Genomic DNA, 15,580 nt, shown 5'->3' with positions numbered 1-15,580 from the left:
GGGAGGACACACCGGTTCTCTGGGTCAGCCTTTTTTTTTTAAGACGTTGCACAAAATGACCTTTGTTCGCTTGTAAAAGTCGGCAATATAGAGGGTAGGATAAATTAGCTTTGAAGTCATGTGTGGGACGTTACGAAGTACAAATACTTCATTCTTATCCATAGCAGCTTTTTCATCTATCTGTATGTTTCCATATTTCCGGCATTTGTATTTTACTTTTACATCATCAAAAGCAATATGTGTACATTCTACTCCTTGCTGGAGGAGTTTGTTGCTGCTGATTGTGATGGGATGGCGAAGGATGAGTCGCGTTTCTGTGGTACTCGGTTTTGGCTGAGTATCTTTACTTTTCTAAAGAGCAAAATGTGAGTACTTCAGCCGCTTCTTATAAAGGTGAATAGCATTTTGGCCTTGATGGAAATCTGTCTTCTTCATTTCCTCTGGGCTTTTCCCTTCAGGGGTCGCCACAGCGAATCAGTGTCCTCCATCTTCAGAGGTTTGATTCGCATGTTTGTTTTGGCCAAAGTTTTACGTCAGATGCCCTTCCTGACACAACCCTCTGTAATTTATCCAAGCTTGAGACGGGAGATCTGTATTGCTTCTAAATATTAACCCATTTTTACTCATCTAGTGGTAAAGGCGTGCTTAATCAGTGACCGACGTAGAGCATCTTAAAAAAAAAATCACATTCCAAAGATTCTGTGTATCAGTTGCACAGGTAGACAATGCACCTCCTATGTGATAGGAACGTGTCAATACAAAAAGGTTTGTGTGCTGTGTCCCGATTGCTTCCACCCAGCAGCTGGAAGGATGACAGAGGCTCTTTCTTTGCATTCAGTGAGCTGAAATTATTTGACATCTCCTTAAGTTTCTTTCAATTGGTACTTCAAACTGACATGGTGCTATGGTGGAGGGCATGTAACTTGTTTTCCTGCATTCATTCCCAGAGAAAAAACACACACGATTAAAGTCCAACAAAGCCTGTCCAAAGCTGTCATTCAACCATTGAACAGCAACATTGAAAATGACATTGCCCGGTCCCTTTTTACTGCTTTGTTGATATGTTTCAGGCGGGCCGGTAGTCGAGTGGTTAGCACACCGACTTCACAGTGCAGAGGTCGCCGGTTCGCGTCCCACCCCCGGCCTCCCTGTATGGAGTTTGGGTCCTCCGGTTTCCTCCCACACTCCTAAAACATGCATGGCAGGCAGATTGGCCACTCCAAATTGTCCCTAGGTGTGAGAGTGACTGTTGTATGTCTTTGTGTGCCCTGCGATTGGCTGGCAACCAATTCGGGGTGTTCCCCGCCTCGTGCCCGAAGACAGCTGAGGTAGGCGTCAGCACCCCTGCGACCCTAATGAGGAATAAGCGGTACGGAAAATGGATGGATGGATGATATGTTTCATCGTTTCATAAAAAAACAATAAAAGTGGCGGGCCGCGCATGTCACTCTTCGGGCTTCAGTAGTGGTTTGTCTGAATCAGCTGTGAGTGTGGTGTGATATTACTACACGTCCATTGGCCAAGAAATAACTTGTGAAATAACTTGTGACTTAAAGAACAACCGACACCATTTTTTTGTTTCCTAACTGACATCAGTAAAACGTTTTATAGCATCTAAATTACCCAAAACACGCAGGCTGATCTTTTTAGTCAAATGCAAAACACCAATAAAAATGACTTAAAGTGTGCTAAAACTGCAAAAAAATTGAGCTGCGAACTGGGCATTTTCAGAAAGTCCCGCCCCCAGTTCGTGGCGTCTTGCCTTGCTCGAGAATCAAAACAATGGCTTCAGATTCAGAGAAGATGCTTTCTAGTTACTCATCCAGTTATGAATATGATTCAAATAGTTCTGAAGAGGAAAGCATAAATGTTTCCAATCGATTAAAGAAGTTCTTCCGGGTCATTTTGAGGCATCAGGACTGATGTGTAGCGTACCAGAAAATGCAGAACATGGCGCCCAAACTCTGTTGGAAATGGGCTGATTTGTCTGCAAGGAATTTGTGTCAATAGCGAATATCAACTACTACTCTTTGTAGTTTTTCAGAAACTCCTGCAATATAAGGTACTGCTACTCCTCTCCTTTTTGTATCCTCGGAATTTTTGGTTTCATTCCCTATAATAGAATAGTTTGCGAAAACTGACGTTTCCAGCGCCTTTGAGCAGGCCTTGAGTTGCCAACTCGAACTCTGATTAAAGCAATAGTTTTATTGACACTTATTTTATGGTCCAGTGCCTGCAGAATTGATTGAGAAGACGTACAGGTAGATTTCTGACCCTGGTAACAAATGATGGCTCAAATGTGATTGGTTACAGTAAATGTTTAACTACGAAAGCATACACCTGGAATCAGCACAACAAGGGGAAAGCAATGAAAAGAAGCCAAAAGACAATTTGGAATTATTTAATAAGAATTTTTGGACAGACTATAATTCACATTAGTCTGTGCTTCAGATTTTTTTCCAGCCAGCAGAGAAGTCCATGATGTGGTGGGCCTGATGGCCCACCACTGGTAAATAAGTACACTCCTGGTATATGTTTTAATATTTAACATCTTTATAATACCAAATTTAGGGTGACACGGTGGTCAACTGGGTAGCACGTCCACCTCAGTGTGCAGTAGTGCAGAATTCAATTCCAGTCTTCATATGTGGAGTTTGCATGTTCTCCCTGTGCATGCATGGATTTTCTCAGGGTACTGCGGTTTCTTCCTACATTCAAAAACATTGCATGCATGGCAGGGTCATGGAACACTGAATAGTCCTGAGGTGTGGTGAGCACTCATGTTTGTTTGTTGATATATGTGTATGACTTGTGATTGGAGTAGCCAGTTCAGGGTTCACAGCCAGGGACAATTTTACAGTGTTCCATTTGCCTTCTAGGAATTATTATTATTATTATTATTATTATTATTATTATTATTATTATTATTATTATTATTATTATTATTATTATTATTGATGGATTTGCTTTTATTAGTCTTGCAGTGGATGAATTTACATTTCACAGCAGCAAAATGATGAAAGGAATGAAAGTAGAAAAACAAAATACATGAGCTGCTGGAAAGTTATGTATTACTTAATTTCATTTGATACCACAATAAATTATACAATTATTATTATTATTATTATTATTATTATTATTATTATTATTATTATTATTATTATTATTATTTCGTCTGTGTAAGCTCTCAGTCATACAGGAGTGGTCCATCGATGAAAAGGTTTCTTTAGCCGTCATCTGTACTTCTTTAAAAGAAGTACAGATGATGGCTGAAGAAACATTATTATTATTATTATTATTATTATTATTATTATTATTATTATTATTATTATTATTATTATTATTATTATTATTATTATAGGCATATTACATAATTTATAACAATAATATAGAATTACAATTGTAAGATTTTAAAAACCTATAATTTTGGGTCAATACCACAATAAATTATACAAATGTATTTATAATAATAATAATAATAATAATAATAATAATAATAATAATAATAATAATAATAATAATAGATTTGTATAATTTATTGTGGTATGAAATGACCAAAAACTACATGTTTTTAAAATATAATTTCAAATTGTATACTATTGTATTCAAATTTAAATTATATTATAAATATATAAATTCCGTAAATATGGACTGAAATAGTTGACTTCCAATCCAAATGAAATAGAGCAGCACAAATGTAATGGTTGTTGTAAAAAGATACAATGGCTCCATCTCCTGACAAAGTGATGACAGAAAATATTTCTGAATAGGGAAGTAGCGTAACAGCTGCTATCTCATATTGGAATCACATGGCGGACCAATTTAGGGGCGCGAGTCGGACTTTGCTCAGTATATTTGATCATTTTACCAATAATTTGGTTGATTTTGTTTTCTCAATATCCATGCGTCGCCAACTCGAATAGCTTGGTTGGCTGGCTCACACAAAACGTTTCTGTTTTTTCCCTCATCTTTGTAGTATGACTGACAGATGACTTTTGGCTGGAGAAAAGGAGTCGAAGGATCTTTGGAGTAAGGATAAGGATGGAAAGCTCTTTCTCGCCGTCCTCTTCCTGGAGAAGCGTTTGTTTTCTCCGGAAAATACGCCAGTTAAATCCCATCGGCATCAAGGATGAACTAAAAAAGCTGTTCATGTTGGCTGTGCCTGCGGTAAGTTTTTTTACGAAAAAATAAAAGTAACTTCTAGTTTGGCACAAAGACGAAAAGTAGCTTAAAATGTTACTTTAGTTTATAGTACCGCATTTGTCTGTAAAACATTACGAGACGATCCAAAGGGCAAGACATTACACCAAGAGAATAATTAATAAATAACAAAAAGAAACAGACAAATGAATGAATAAATAAATAAATAAATAAATAGACAGCAAAATCAATCATCTGAAAAATAAACTAAGAGACTGGTAGAGAAATGGATGGATGGATGTATGGATCGATAGATAGATAGGTAGGTAGGTGGGCAAGTGGGTGGGTAGGTAGGTAGGTAGGTAGGTAGGTAGGTAGGTCGGTAGATAGATAGATAGATAGATAGATAGATAGATAGATAGATAGATAGATAGATTACAGCAAGAGAATAATTAATAAATAAAAATGAACACATAAAAAAACTAATAAATTAAAAAAAAAGACATTGCAAAAATCAATCGTCTGAAAAATAAACAAACGGATGGATGGATAAATAAATATGTACTTTTAAAAGACAACCAACGTCACTTTTTTGTTTCTTAACTGACATCAGAAAAACGTTTTATAGCATCTAAAATACCCAAAACACGCAGGCTGATCTTTTTAGTCAAATGCAAAATACCAATAAAAATGACTTAAAGTGTGCTAAAACTGCCAAAAAAATTGAGCTGCGAACTGGGCATTTTCAAAAAGTCCCGCCCCCAGTTCGTGACGTCCCACCCCCAGTTCGTGACGTCACGCCAAGACGTCTTGCATTGCTGGAGAATAAAAACAATGGCTTGAGATTCGGTTATTATGCTTTCTTGATACACATCCAGTTATGAATATGATTCAAATAGTTCTGAAGAGGAAAGCATACATGTTTGCAATCGATTAAATAATTTATTCCGTGTCATTTTGAGGGAAACGGGCAGGGGGGAATGTCGCACCCAAAAATGGCGACCAGCTACCGTGAGGAATGAATCAGCCCGTTTCCACAGGCTGATAGATTCCTTTCATGGAGCTTGAACTCCCTCTGCTGGCGGCTTTTGGATGTAACATCAAGATTTTCAGATAAACAGTACAGCAAAATACATTGACGCGATGGACTGCTACAATGTGTCTTTTTGTCCGTCGGGGGGGGGGGGGGGGGGGGGGGGGGGGGTCCTTTCATGACGTAACGTGAGGACTCGTCACCAACTCAAAAACAAGACTTCCTGAATGTTCAGTGCGAGTCTTAAAACCTAAAATATAGCTATATGTGATGGAATCTTTGTAAAATACACTCAGTAGAAGTCATTTGAAGCCATTTTACAAATTATGGACACAACTTGTCCGGAGACGTCGGTTGTCCTTTAAGCATCAGTTGAGAAAGATTAAGATACTGGGCAAATGGGGATTAAAAAAGAGAATTAAGGAAAGAGTCACTGTTGCAGTCAACAATATACTTCCAGCCCTGTTTTAAATGAAATGACAGTTTGAATAGTCCGGAGGTGTTCATCTATTCCACAGAGTCTCACGCAGCTCCTGGTGATCACTGTGAGTTGTGTCAGCGCTGCCTTCTGTGGTCATTTGGGAAGAGTGGAGCTGGAAGCAGTTGCTCTGGCCACAGCTGTGAGTGTCATGTCAGACCATCCATGCTTTCAATGCTCTTAAGAAATGCACATGTACTCATTTCATCCACAGATTGTGAATGTCACAGGCATATCTATCGGTACTGGGCTGGCATCAGCATGTGATACTTTAATGTCTCAGGTATGATAACTGGATGAATTTGAAATGCATGAGTCAAAGTTGTGCTTCAGTCACCACAATAGTTGTCATGGTCAAAGAAGAAAGCAGCATTTGTACTGTTGTTCACGGTTGAAAGTATGAAAAATAGACTTATGTTCCAGACATACGGTGCCCGTAATCTCCTGAGAGTCGGGGTGATCCTGCAGAGGGCAATCATCGTCCTCACCCTGGTGTGTTTCCCATGTTGGGCCTTGCTCATCAACACAGAGTCCATTCTGCTGCTTTTGGGACAAAAACCCGAGGTTGCCAGGTCGGTAGACTACAATTTTTCATCTTTTGTGTTCATCAAAAAAAAAACACAACAAAACCTGTCTGTCACTTTTATGGTGTTCTCAGGTTATCTCAGCTATACGTGAAGATCTTCATGCCTGCACTTCCTGTAAGTTTTCCAGAAGTAATAATAATATTAACTCATTCACTGCCACAAGTGCAAAAATGTGTCAATTTCAGTGCCAGATTTGTTGTCATTTTCACTCAAATTCTAGGACTCGGAGAGTATTGAGTTTTAGGATTACATAAACATTCAATACAGGATTAGAAATCTTAGATTCTCTTATTTCATCAGAAAAAACAGTTAATTCCTTAAGTATATGAGTCTGGAGTTATATGAGGCTTGAAATGAGGGTGGTTGTCCAAAATACAATGCAATAAATATGTATGATATTGGTTTATGTAGGGCTTTAACAACAGCTGAAGCTGGAACAAAGCGCTAACATGGGAAAAAAGGGAAATGCTGCCCCCCTATGGAAAAGAAAAACAACATTGCCAGTGCTTTATCTGCACCCAAGCATGAAAAACAAAACCCGAACAAATTCGAGAATGGCGCTCTACGTCGTATTTTCAAATCCCGAATACATTCGTGAATGGCACTGAATGTTACATATGCAGGTTTTAATTGTATGAAACCCGTTAGCGCCTGCTGTGATCACATGGTGGCCATTTGTAGTTCTGTTCTGCTTTATCTGTACATTCAATTCAATATCAATATCTTTGTTTACAGGCTTCATTCATGTATGATCTCCAGTCAAGATACTTGCAAAACCAGGTACCTTCCACTCAGTCTGAACTTCCATACCGTATAAAATCTCTCAAACCGTCTTGATTGACTATTTTAGGGGATCATCTGGCCACAAGTGATCACAGGCTTTCTGGCCAATCTTATCAACATCTTTATGAACTACATCGTCCTCTTTGCATTCAACATGGGAGTTGTGTGAGTAATGAGGATTTGGGAATTGCTCTGCTACTCTGTTGTTTGTTGACAGTAAATTGTAATTTAGACATGTTTTGATCTTACCGGAAAAACCAGTTTAGTATTAGTCACAAAGGTAATTGCTTGCCAGGTTCTTTTATTCTTAATGTTTCCACTTGACCCGTTTTGCACTCCCAAATGAAAATATCTTGAATTAGGGGCTCTGCTCTTGCCAACAACGTGTCACGGTTTTCCATGGTTGGCATCCTCTATGCTTACATCTTGTGGAAAGGTCTTCACAAGGTTACCTGGGGAGGTGAGTGCAACATACTGTGGTGCAGATGTATACTAATTTATATCCACCAGGACTTCCATCAAGAGACTGTTATTGAATGACTTCCTGTCAGGACTTTTTACTACCGGTTTAATGAAGGATTGTTTTATGAAAATCACTTCTTTTACTCCCCTTTCAAACAATCTATGTTCTTTCTCTAGAATTTTAACCGCATTGTCGTCAAATGAGTGGTTGCTAGCTTTTAGGTGAATATGCACTGCCGATTGAGGCCCACTAGTGTTATCCCTGTTTTCAAGATCTTATTATTTGTCTTCAAATCTTTAAATGGCCTCATTCCTCCTTACCTCTCCAAACTCATCTACCCCTACACCCCTTCCTGCCGCCTCAGGTCTGCTGACCAGACATTATCAGATGTGCCAAAAACTAAACGGAGGCTCGGAGGGAATCAAGCCTTTTCCGTTGCTGGTCCCACTCTGTGGAATGAGATGCCACTGAAAATTTGACAAGCCCCCTCGCTGCCCGTCTCAAAACTCACTCTTTGGAATTTGACAACGCATGATTCAGATTTGATCTTAGTTTTACTCCCTGGTGCTTTCTACTATCTTTGTGACTGGTTTATTTCCTGTATATAATAGCTCTCCATGTTAAGCACTTTGTTACAGCTTCAGCTATTGTTAAAGCGCTATATAAATCAATATGTATTGTATTGTATTGTATTGTATTATCTTGGCGAAGTGATTGACACCAAGAGCATCGGAATTGGGGTGCAGATTCTAGTCAGGCAAAACGCTGGATGTCCATTTGAGTCCCTTGATAAGATCCTTTGACCAATATGACTCAGGCGCAAGGCAGACAAAACCCTGAACTGGTCGGCAGTCAATCACGGGACGCATATAGACACACGTGAACACCCACGCCGCCACTGAGTGGGAACTGATCCCAAGGTGCCTGCACGCAAATCCAACGCGTATACCACTACTCTGAAATCTTTGATATACTGTATTTTTCAGTGTATAAGGGGCATCCAAAAGTCTTGATTTTCTTCACAAATCGACCCTGTGCCTTTTACGCATGTGCGCTTTATATATGAAGTAGCGCCTTATAATGTGGTGTGCCTTATATTTGGAAAACTATTATATATTTCTCTATTATATTCGGAAAACGTTTTTCATTCGTTGAAAGTGCATCATATAGTCCGGTGCGCCTTACACATGAAAAAAGTTTTGAAATACAACATTCATTGAGGGTGCACGTTATACTCCAGTATGCCTTATACACCGGAAAATACGGTACATACAAATAAAGTTTTGTAAGTACCTAGGCGGTCTCTGCAGGTTGGTCCAAAGATTGTCTGCAGGACTGGGGCTCCTTCTTCTACTTGGCTCTACCCAGCATGGTGATGATGTGCGCGGAGTGGTGGACCTTTGAGATTGCCATCTTTCTGGCTGGTACTGTCAACCAACGCATTTTGGGAGGCTAATTGACAGCAAAATTAAATTTCTTTACTCATGTATGTTTCTACTTCTGAACAGGTCTTGTAAGTGAGGTAGAACTCGGAGCTCAGGCCATCCTCTACGAACTCATGAACTGTGCTTACATGGTGATTTTTGTTTTGGTTTGTTTTGATTAGTTGTCGAAAGTGAGAGACGTCTCATGGTGTACTTTGCTGTCAGGTTCCCGTGGGTGTCAGCGTGGCAGGATCCGTTCGAGTGGGACACGCTCTGGGTGCTGGAAAGTCACAGCTGGCCGAGTTGTCTACAAAATTGACAATGTTCAGCGCAGGTTAGTTTGACTGCAAATGCCGCTTCTTCCGTTTCTGAATTGCTTGCAACAAGCGGGTCAAATATCAGAAGTGCTATCTTGCTCCGTTTACTTTAGTCTGACCAATTTTCGTGCATTTCGTCAGGATGAACATGCTTGCCGGACTTTCGTATCAATGGAATGCACTGGTGGCGGGTATGAATATTTTCTTTGTCAGATGTTATTTGAGATACGACTGCAAAAACTGTATTTGATTTGATTTTTCAAAGTGAGACAAAATATGCTTTTTCTCATTCTGCTGAGATATTTTTCTTACAGGGCATTTTTTATGTGCCATTGTTTGCATTGGTTAACTTGAAAATCTTTAATGCACTAAACCGATGATTGAAATCGGCATAGCTTTATACTTACTTTCTACGTAAAAAAAGAAAGAATATTTTATGTTTTTTTATGTCATTGACTGCCAGATGATGTGCAAAAATGTGTCCACTCTAGTGCCAGGGTTTTTGTCATTTTTACTCAAACTGCAAGACCCACAGAATACAGGTAACATCCGACTTACGACCACCCGTACTTACGACTGCCCGTAATTATGACCACGCGTACTTACGACCACGACCTCCAGACCCTATTTTAACAATTTTAATTCTATGCCTGGCATCGCAACACGCTAGCCGGCCGGAAACACATGCAACAATTTTGCCCAGCCAGCATCTCACTCTCGCACAGCAATCGACCGTGTGATGGCACCAGAGGGGGAAGTTTGCAAGTCATTTAGTCTCTGAGTCTGTATTCAACATTTTGAATGGATTTTGACTTATGACCATTTTGATTTATGACTGTTTGGTCGGAACGGAACTCGGTCGTAAGTCGGATGTTACCTGTATTGAGTTTTAGGACTACATAAACATTTAATGCAGCGGAAGAAACCTTACACTCTTTTTTTTCCAGAAAAATATAGTTAATTCCTAAGTTATATGGGTCTGGAGTTATATGAGTATGAAATGAGGGCGGCTGTACAAAATTCAAATGCTGCCCCCTCGTGGGGGGGAAAAACATTGCCAGAGGTCTGACCAGTGCTTTATTCCCCCCCGCAAGGACAAAACAAAACCCGAACAAATTCAGGAATGGCGCTCCATGTCATGCTTTTCAATTTCCGAATACATTCAGGAATGGCAGTGAATGAGTTAAGAGAGAGAAGCTTTGTTTACTTGTTTACAGAAACCTTACCATGGCAAAATGTCTGTCTCTATTTGCAGATAATTTAACTCCTTTCATGGCTTGTTTTCTCATCCCTTTAAACTGTAAAGCAGCTTTGTGCAGTGTGACCTCGATAGGGCGGCGATGATTTGCATTTTTATCACGATGACGCAACAAAGGATTTCACTTTTCAACCTTCTTTACAGCATCACTCTCTCTATGCACGGTGGTCTTCTTCGGCAGCCTGAGGCATCACATCGCCTCAGTCTTCACGTCGGACGAGTGAGTATACTCCTCTATTGAAAACAAAAATTTGTGCCAGATGCCTGCAGCCATCACTGCGATATGCTGATCTTGGCTTGCTTAGCTGTGTCAATATTTAACTTCTTGAAATTTGCATCTGTGTTTGGTTCATTTACAACATTGATAGAGGACATTTTGTCACACTCTCTTCAGTCACTCTTGAGTTTGACTTTCAAAATAAATGTGTAAAAAAAATAAATTACAACCCAACCATGTGAAAACCATTTTCAGAGTTGTGCTTAAATTGCTGAGTTAATGTGTGAAAAAACATCTGAGGAGAAATCTCTTGGAGTGATGCCCAAATAATACAGGAAGTCGGCCATTTTGTGTCAAGTGGCAATGTTGGGCTCAGTTGTCTCTGTTCAGCTCAACTGGATAAAAAAAACATTCAGCACATGAAAAACATTTGATCTGGGAAAAGGAAATGTCATGTGATTTATTTATTTTTTTTGTGGGGAGGGAATGTATTTGTCATTGTCATCTTCAATTCTGATGTGATTAACTCATTCACTGCCAGACATTTGCAAAAATGTGGCCACACCAGTGCCAGGGTTTTTGTCATTGTCACTCGAATTCCAGGACCCACAGAATATTGAGTTTTAGGACTACATAAACATTCTATACAGTGTTAGAAACCTTAGAGTCTGTTCTTTAATCAGAAAAAAGAGTTATATCCTAAATGATATGGGTCTGGATTTATATAAGATTGAAATGAGCGCGGCAGAAAATACAAAATACAATGCAATACAAACAGTTTGCTTTATATAGCGCTTTAACAACAGCTGAATCTGGAACAAAGTGCTAAATTGGAAAAAAAGGAAATAATGCCCCCTTGGGAAGGAAAAAAAAAACATTGCCAGAGGTCTGACCAGTGCATTATCGGTACCCAAGCATGAAATAGCAAAACCCGAAGAAGTTCGGGAATGGCGCTCTACGTCATATTTTCAATTCCGGAATAAATTTGTGAATGGCCATGAATGTGTTAATATTTTGAATGTCATGCTGCAAACGTCCTTTTGTTCCTGACAGACAAATACAGCAAAAGGTTGCTGAGGTTTTGATGTTCTGCCTTCCGTTTTTGCTGATGGATGCAATTACAGTAAGCACGTTTAACGTACATGATTGTGACATCATGACTTGGCAGCATCATTGAATGTGTTTTTACAGGTGGCCGCAGGAGGAATTATCAGAGGAATGGGGAAGCAGAAAGTCGGAGCCCTCTGCACCATTCTGGGTTATTATGGAGTTTGTCTACCTGTCGGAGTGCCACTGATGTTCACAGCCAAATTAGGAATCAAGGGTTCGTCTTTTTGACGTTTTAGATTAGTTTGATAATCTTCATTGTGTTTCATAACTGGTTGTTTGCAGGTCTGTGGACAGGTTTCTGTTCCTGTTTGTTTCTGCAGTGCTGCTTCCTGGTTGTCTACTTGGCCAGGATAAACTGGGAGAAAGTTACACTTGAGGTACTGCTTCAATTATACTCAGATTTTATCCACGGGCGGCGCTTTGATATACCAGTTAAATGGTGATTGCGCAGAAAGAGCCCTACAATCCAGTTTCGAGGAGAAAACATTTCAATCCTGCTTCTTACTCATGCAAACGGGTTGGCAGGATGACCAAAAAAAAGGTGATCTACATCACTTCTTTCTAAACTGTCGCTTCAAATGGGAAACAAGTTACTCAATGTCATAAAACCACAATCAATCTACAAAGATTATGTGAACGTCTCTACTTGCGTAAAATCCACCCAGTGCAAATAGTCGACAGCTCGGCCCAAATATTCAGAATTTTATTTGCACAACAACTTCCTCTCCACAGGCACCTACTGACAAAGTGTTTCAGAATTTCACCAATAATCAAGTCTCACTTCTCCCACACACATTAAAAGCATACCTGATGTTTTTGCGGCACTTGGTACCGGCAAATTTTCTCCGGTTACAGGAAGTCGCACATATAATTGTTACTGCATGAGAGCCACTGGGAATAAAGTGGATAGTTTTGAAAGGAGCTGAGAAATTGGATTGGATTGGATATGCCTTTATTAGTCTCACAGTGGAGAAATTTACATAAATTAAATGTATTATTATTATTATTGCGTCTCACGGAATCACCACAGTCGTCTTATACTTTGTTCTATTATTATTATTATTATTATTAGTAGTTAGTAGTAGTAGTAGTAGTAGTAGTAGTAGTAGTTGTTGTTGTTGTTGTAGTAGTATTAGCAATAGCAATAGTATTAACAATAATAATTATTATTATCGTTGTTGTTGCTGTTATTGTGATTATTATTGGATTGGATTTGCCTTTATTAGTCTCACAGTGGAGACTAATTGTATTTATTTGTTTTCCAGGCTCAGCTGAGAGCTAATGTGAGCAAGAGTTCAGGTAAGAAGAAAAAAAAACAGATTTTAATAGCTATCAATAAAACATTAACTCATTCACTGCCATTCACGAATTTCTTCTTCTTCTTCTTTTCCTTTCGACTTTCCCCTTCAGGGGTCGCCACAGCGAATCAATGTCCTCCATCTAACCCGGTTTTGTGCATCCTCTTTCTTCTCTCACACCAGCTACCTTCATGTCCTCTTTGACCACATCCATAAACCTCCTCTTCGGTCTTCCTCTCGGTCTCCTGCCTGGCAGTTCAAGACTCAGCATCCTTGTACCGATATAGTCGCTCTCTCTCCTCTGGACATGTCCAAACCAGCTTAGTCTGGCCTCTCTGACTTTCTCTCCAAAGCCTCTAATATAAGTTGTCCCTTTAATGTACTCATTCCTGATCCTCTCCAACCTGGTCACTCCCAAAGAAAACCTCAACATCTTCAGCTCTGCTACCTCCAGCTCTGCTTCCTGTCTTTTCTTCAGTGGCACTGTCTCCAGTCCAAACATCATGGCTGGTCTCACCACTGTTTTATACACTTTTCCATTCACGAATTTATTCAGGAATTGAAAATATGACACAGAGCGCCAATTCCCGGATTTGTTCGGGTTTTGTTTTTTCATGCTTGGGTGCCGATAAAGCGCTGGCCATGGTCTCTAGCGATGTTTTTGCCTTCCCCAAGAGGGCATTATTTCCTTTTTTTCCAATTTAGCGCTTTGTTCCAGATTCAGCTGTTGTTAAAGTGCTATATAAAACAATATGTATGTATTGCATTGTATTTTGGACAGCTACCCCCATTTCAAGCTCATATAACTCCAGACACATATCATTTAGGAATTAACTATTTTCTGATGAAAGAAGAATTTCTTACGCTGCATTGAATGTTTCTGTAGTCCCAAAACTCAATATTCTGTTGGTCTTGGAATTCGAGTGACAATGACAAAAACCTTGACACTGTAGTGGATACATTTTTGCATGTCTGGCGGCGAATGAGTTAAGCATGTCCAATATAAAGAAAAGAGAACCACCCCCAAAAGAAACACCAAAAATGTATTCAAAGATTAGGGATGAATGTGTTGCCGATGGTGTAGTTGTACTCTCAGCTGACTTGTATGCGGGCACCAAAAGTCAGCTGGGATAGGTTGCAGCACCCCTCTGTGAGCCCGGAGAGGTTAAGCAGTGTTGAAAATGGATGGATGGATGATAACTGAACTAAAGCAGCCATAACAGATCTCGTTTTTGACTTGTTATTGTTCCTCCCCAACAGTAGACCCACAGCATCAAAGCGAAGCACTTGAGCTCTTGGTCCCTGGGGAGAAAGAAGAAGAGGAGGAGGTTGCAGAGGTGATGGCCGCTGCAGACCTAAGGAACTTAATCCTGCGTCGAGTCCTTCTTGTGTCTCTCATGATCTTTATTTTTCCTGCGGGGATTGTCGTCAACAAGTTGTTGTCCAACCACCTGCTCACTTGATCCAGTTGTCAGTCTATGGGGCCACTTTGAAGCCTGTTGGCTTGTGCCAAGGCGTAAGGGTCCATGAGTGAAGCGTGGATGATAAAATGTGTATGAATGATGCAACAGGAGTGCCATGTCAGATGAAGTGAACTCCCAGGGATGAATTATCCAAAAGTGATGTTGGTCTTCTCATAAGAATTTCCCTGCAATAATTTCAGAGTTTACCAATAATGAATACCCGGTGTTCTGGTAGCACTTGACACTGGGAAATCTTCTCTGGTTAAAGAACGTTGGACATACAGTAAAGTCTCGTTATATCGATATTCAAGGGAGTCCGAAAAAATATCGATATAACCGGGACTATCGATATATCCGACCCTGTTTGCATGTAATTTTCTCCGTGCGTGCATAGAAATAGTGTCGATATAACCGGGACTATCGATATATTCGATATCGATATAACGAGACTTTACTGTATAATTGTTACTCCAGGAGAGCCATGGGGAAAAGGTGGATATTGTGTCTTAAGGTATCGCCACACTCATGGTCTTTGTTCTATTAGCATTGTTATTATTATTATCATGATGGTGATATTATTTTTGTTGTATACTTTTACTTATTTAATTTCAGTTTCCCACGCTCAGCTGAGAGCTGGTGTTTGGAGGTGTTCAGGTAAAAAGAGAAAAAAAACTTTTAATATCTATCAATAAAATATGGATTAAACGATGAGAGATGAATGTTTCACTGATGGCGTAGCTGTACTCTAACCTGAATTTCCTGCGGGACACATAGGATTGGTTGCCACTCATTGACGTTGTGGATGTAAAACGCTTTTACACTGAAAAAAAAAGACCATGTATAGTAAGGTGTTTTTGACCTAAAAAAAACGACCAATGATAAGGTGTTTTTAGACCGGAAAAAAAACCCACCATGTATAGCAAGGCTTTTTAGCCCCCCCCCCCCCCCCCCCCAAAAAAAAAAAAAAAAAAAAAAAAAAAAAACCATGTATAGAAAGGCTTGTATTTAT

The 15,580-nt window shown here is 39.6% G+C and overlaps 1 protein-coding gene across 3 annotated transcripts; it reads left to right on the top strand.

Moving 5' to 3' along the window:
• Window positions 1-163: 163 nt before the first annotated feature.
• Window positions 164-15,375, top strand: LOC148888416 (multidrug and toxin extrusion protein 1-like). Of its 3 annotated transcripts, XM_089013015.1 has the most exons (18): window positions 164-365; window positions 3,977-4,167; window positions 5,692-5,793; window positions 5,866-5,934; window positions 6,075-6,223; window positions 6,310-6,352; window positions 6,974-7,018; window positions 7,089-7,186; window positions 7,384-7,481; window positions 8,795-8,908; window positions 8,993-9,060; window positions 9,134-9,242; window positions 10,628-10,703; window positions 11,754-11,823; window positions 11,892-12,024; window positions 12,093-12,187; window positions 13,076-13,109; window positions 14,369-15,374. In XM_089013015.1, the coding sequence occupies exons 2-18, from the start codon at window positions 4,042-4,044 to the stop codon at window positions 14,569-14,571; spliced, it is 1,632 nt and encodes a 543-aa protein (XP_088869141.1). In that variant the 5' UTR covers window positions 164-365; window positions 3,977-4,041; the 3' UTR covers window positions 14,572-15,374. The 3 variants fall into 3 exon arrangements, with proteins under 3 accessions (XP_088869141.1, XP_088869142.1, XP_088869140.1); XM_089013016.1 differs by lacking the exon at window positions 164-365 and having other exon boundaries at window positions 3,789-4,167; window positions 14,372-15,375; XM_089013014.1 differs by lacking the exon at window positions 164-365 and having other exon boundaries at window positions 3,793-4,167.
• Window positions 15,376-15,580: the final 205 nt, after the last annotated feature.

Source organism: Hippocampus bargibanti, linkage group LG14, assembly GCF_051943395.1.
Source record: "Hippocampus bargibanti isolate YZ-2025 linkage group LG14, ASM5194339v1, whole genome shotgun sequence".
Taxonomy (NCBI): domain Eukaryota; kingdom Metazoa; phylum Chordata; class Actinopteri; order Syngnathiformes; family Syngnathidae; genus Hippocampus; species Hippocampus bargibanti.
This window is presented reverse-complemented; position numbering and strand designations above follow the sequence as displayed.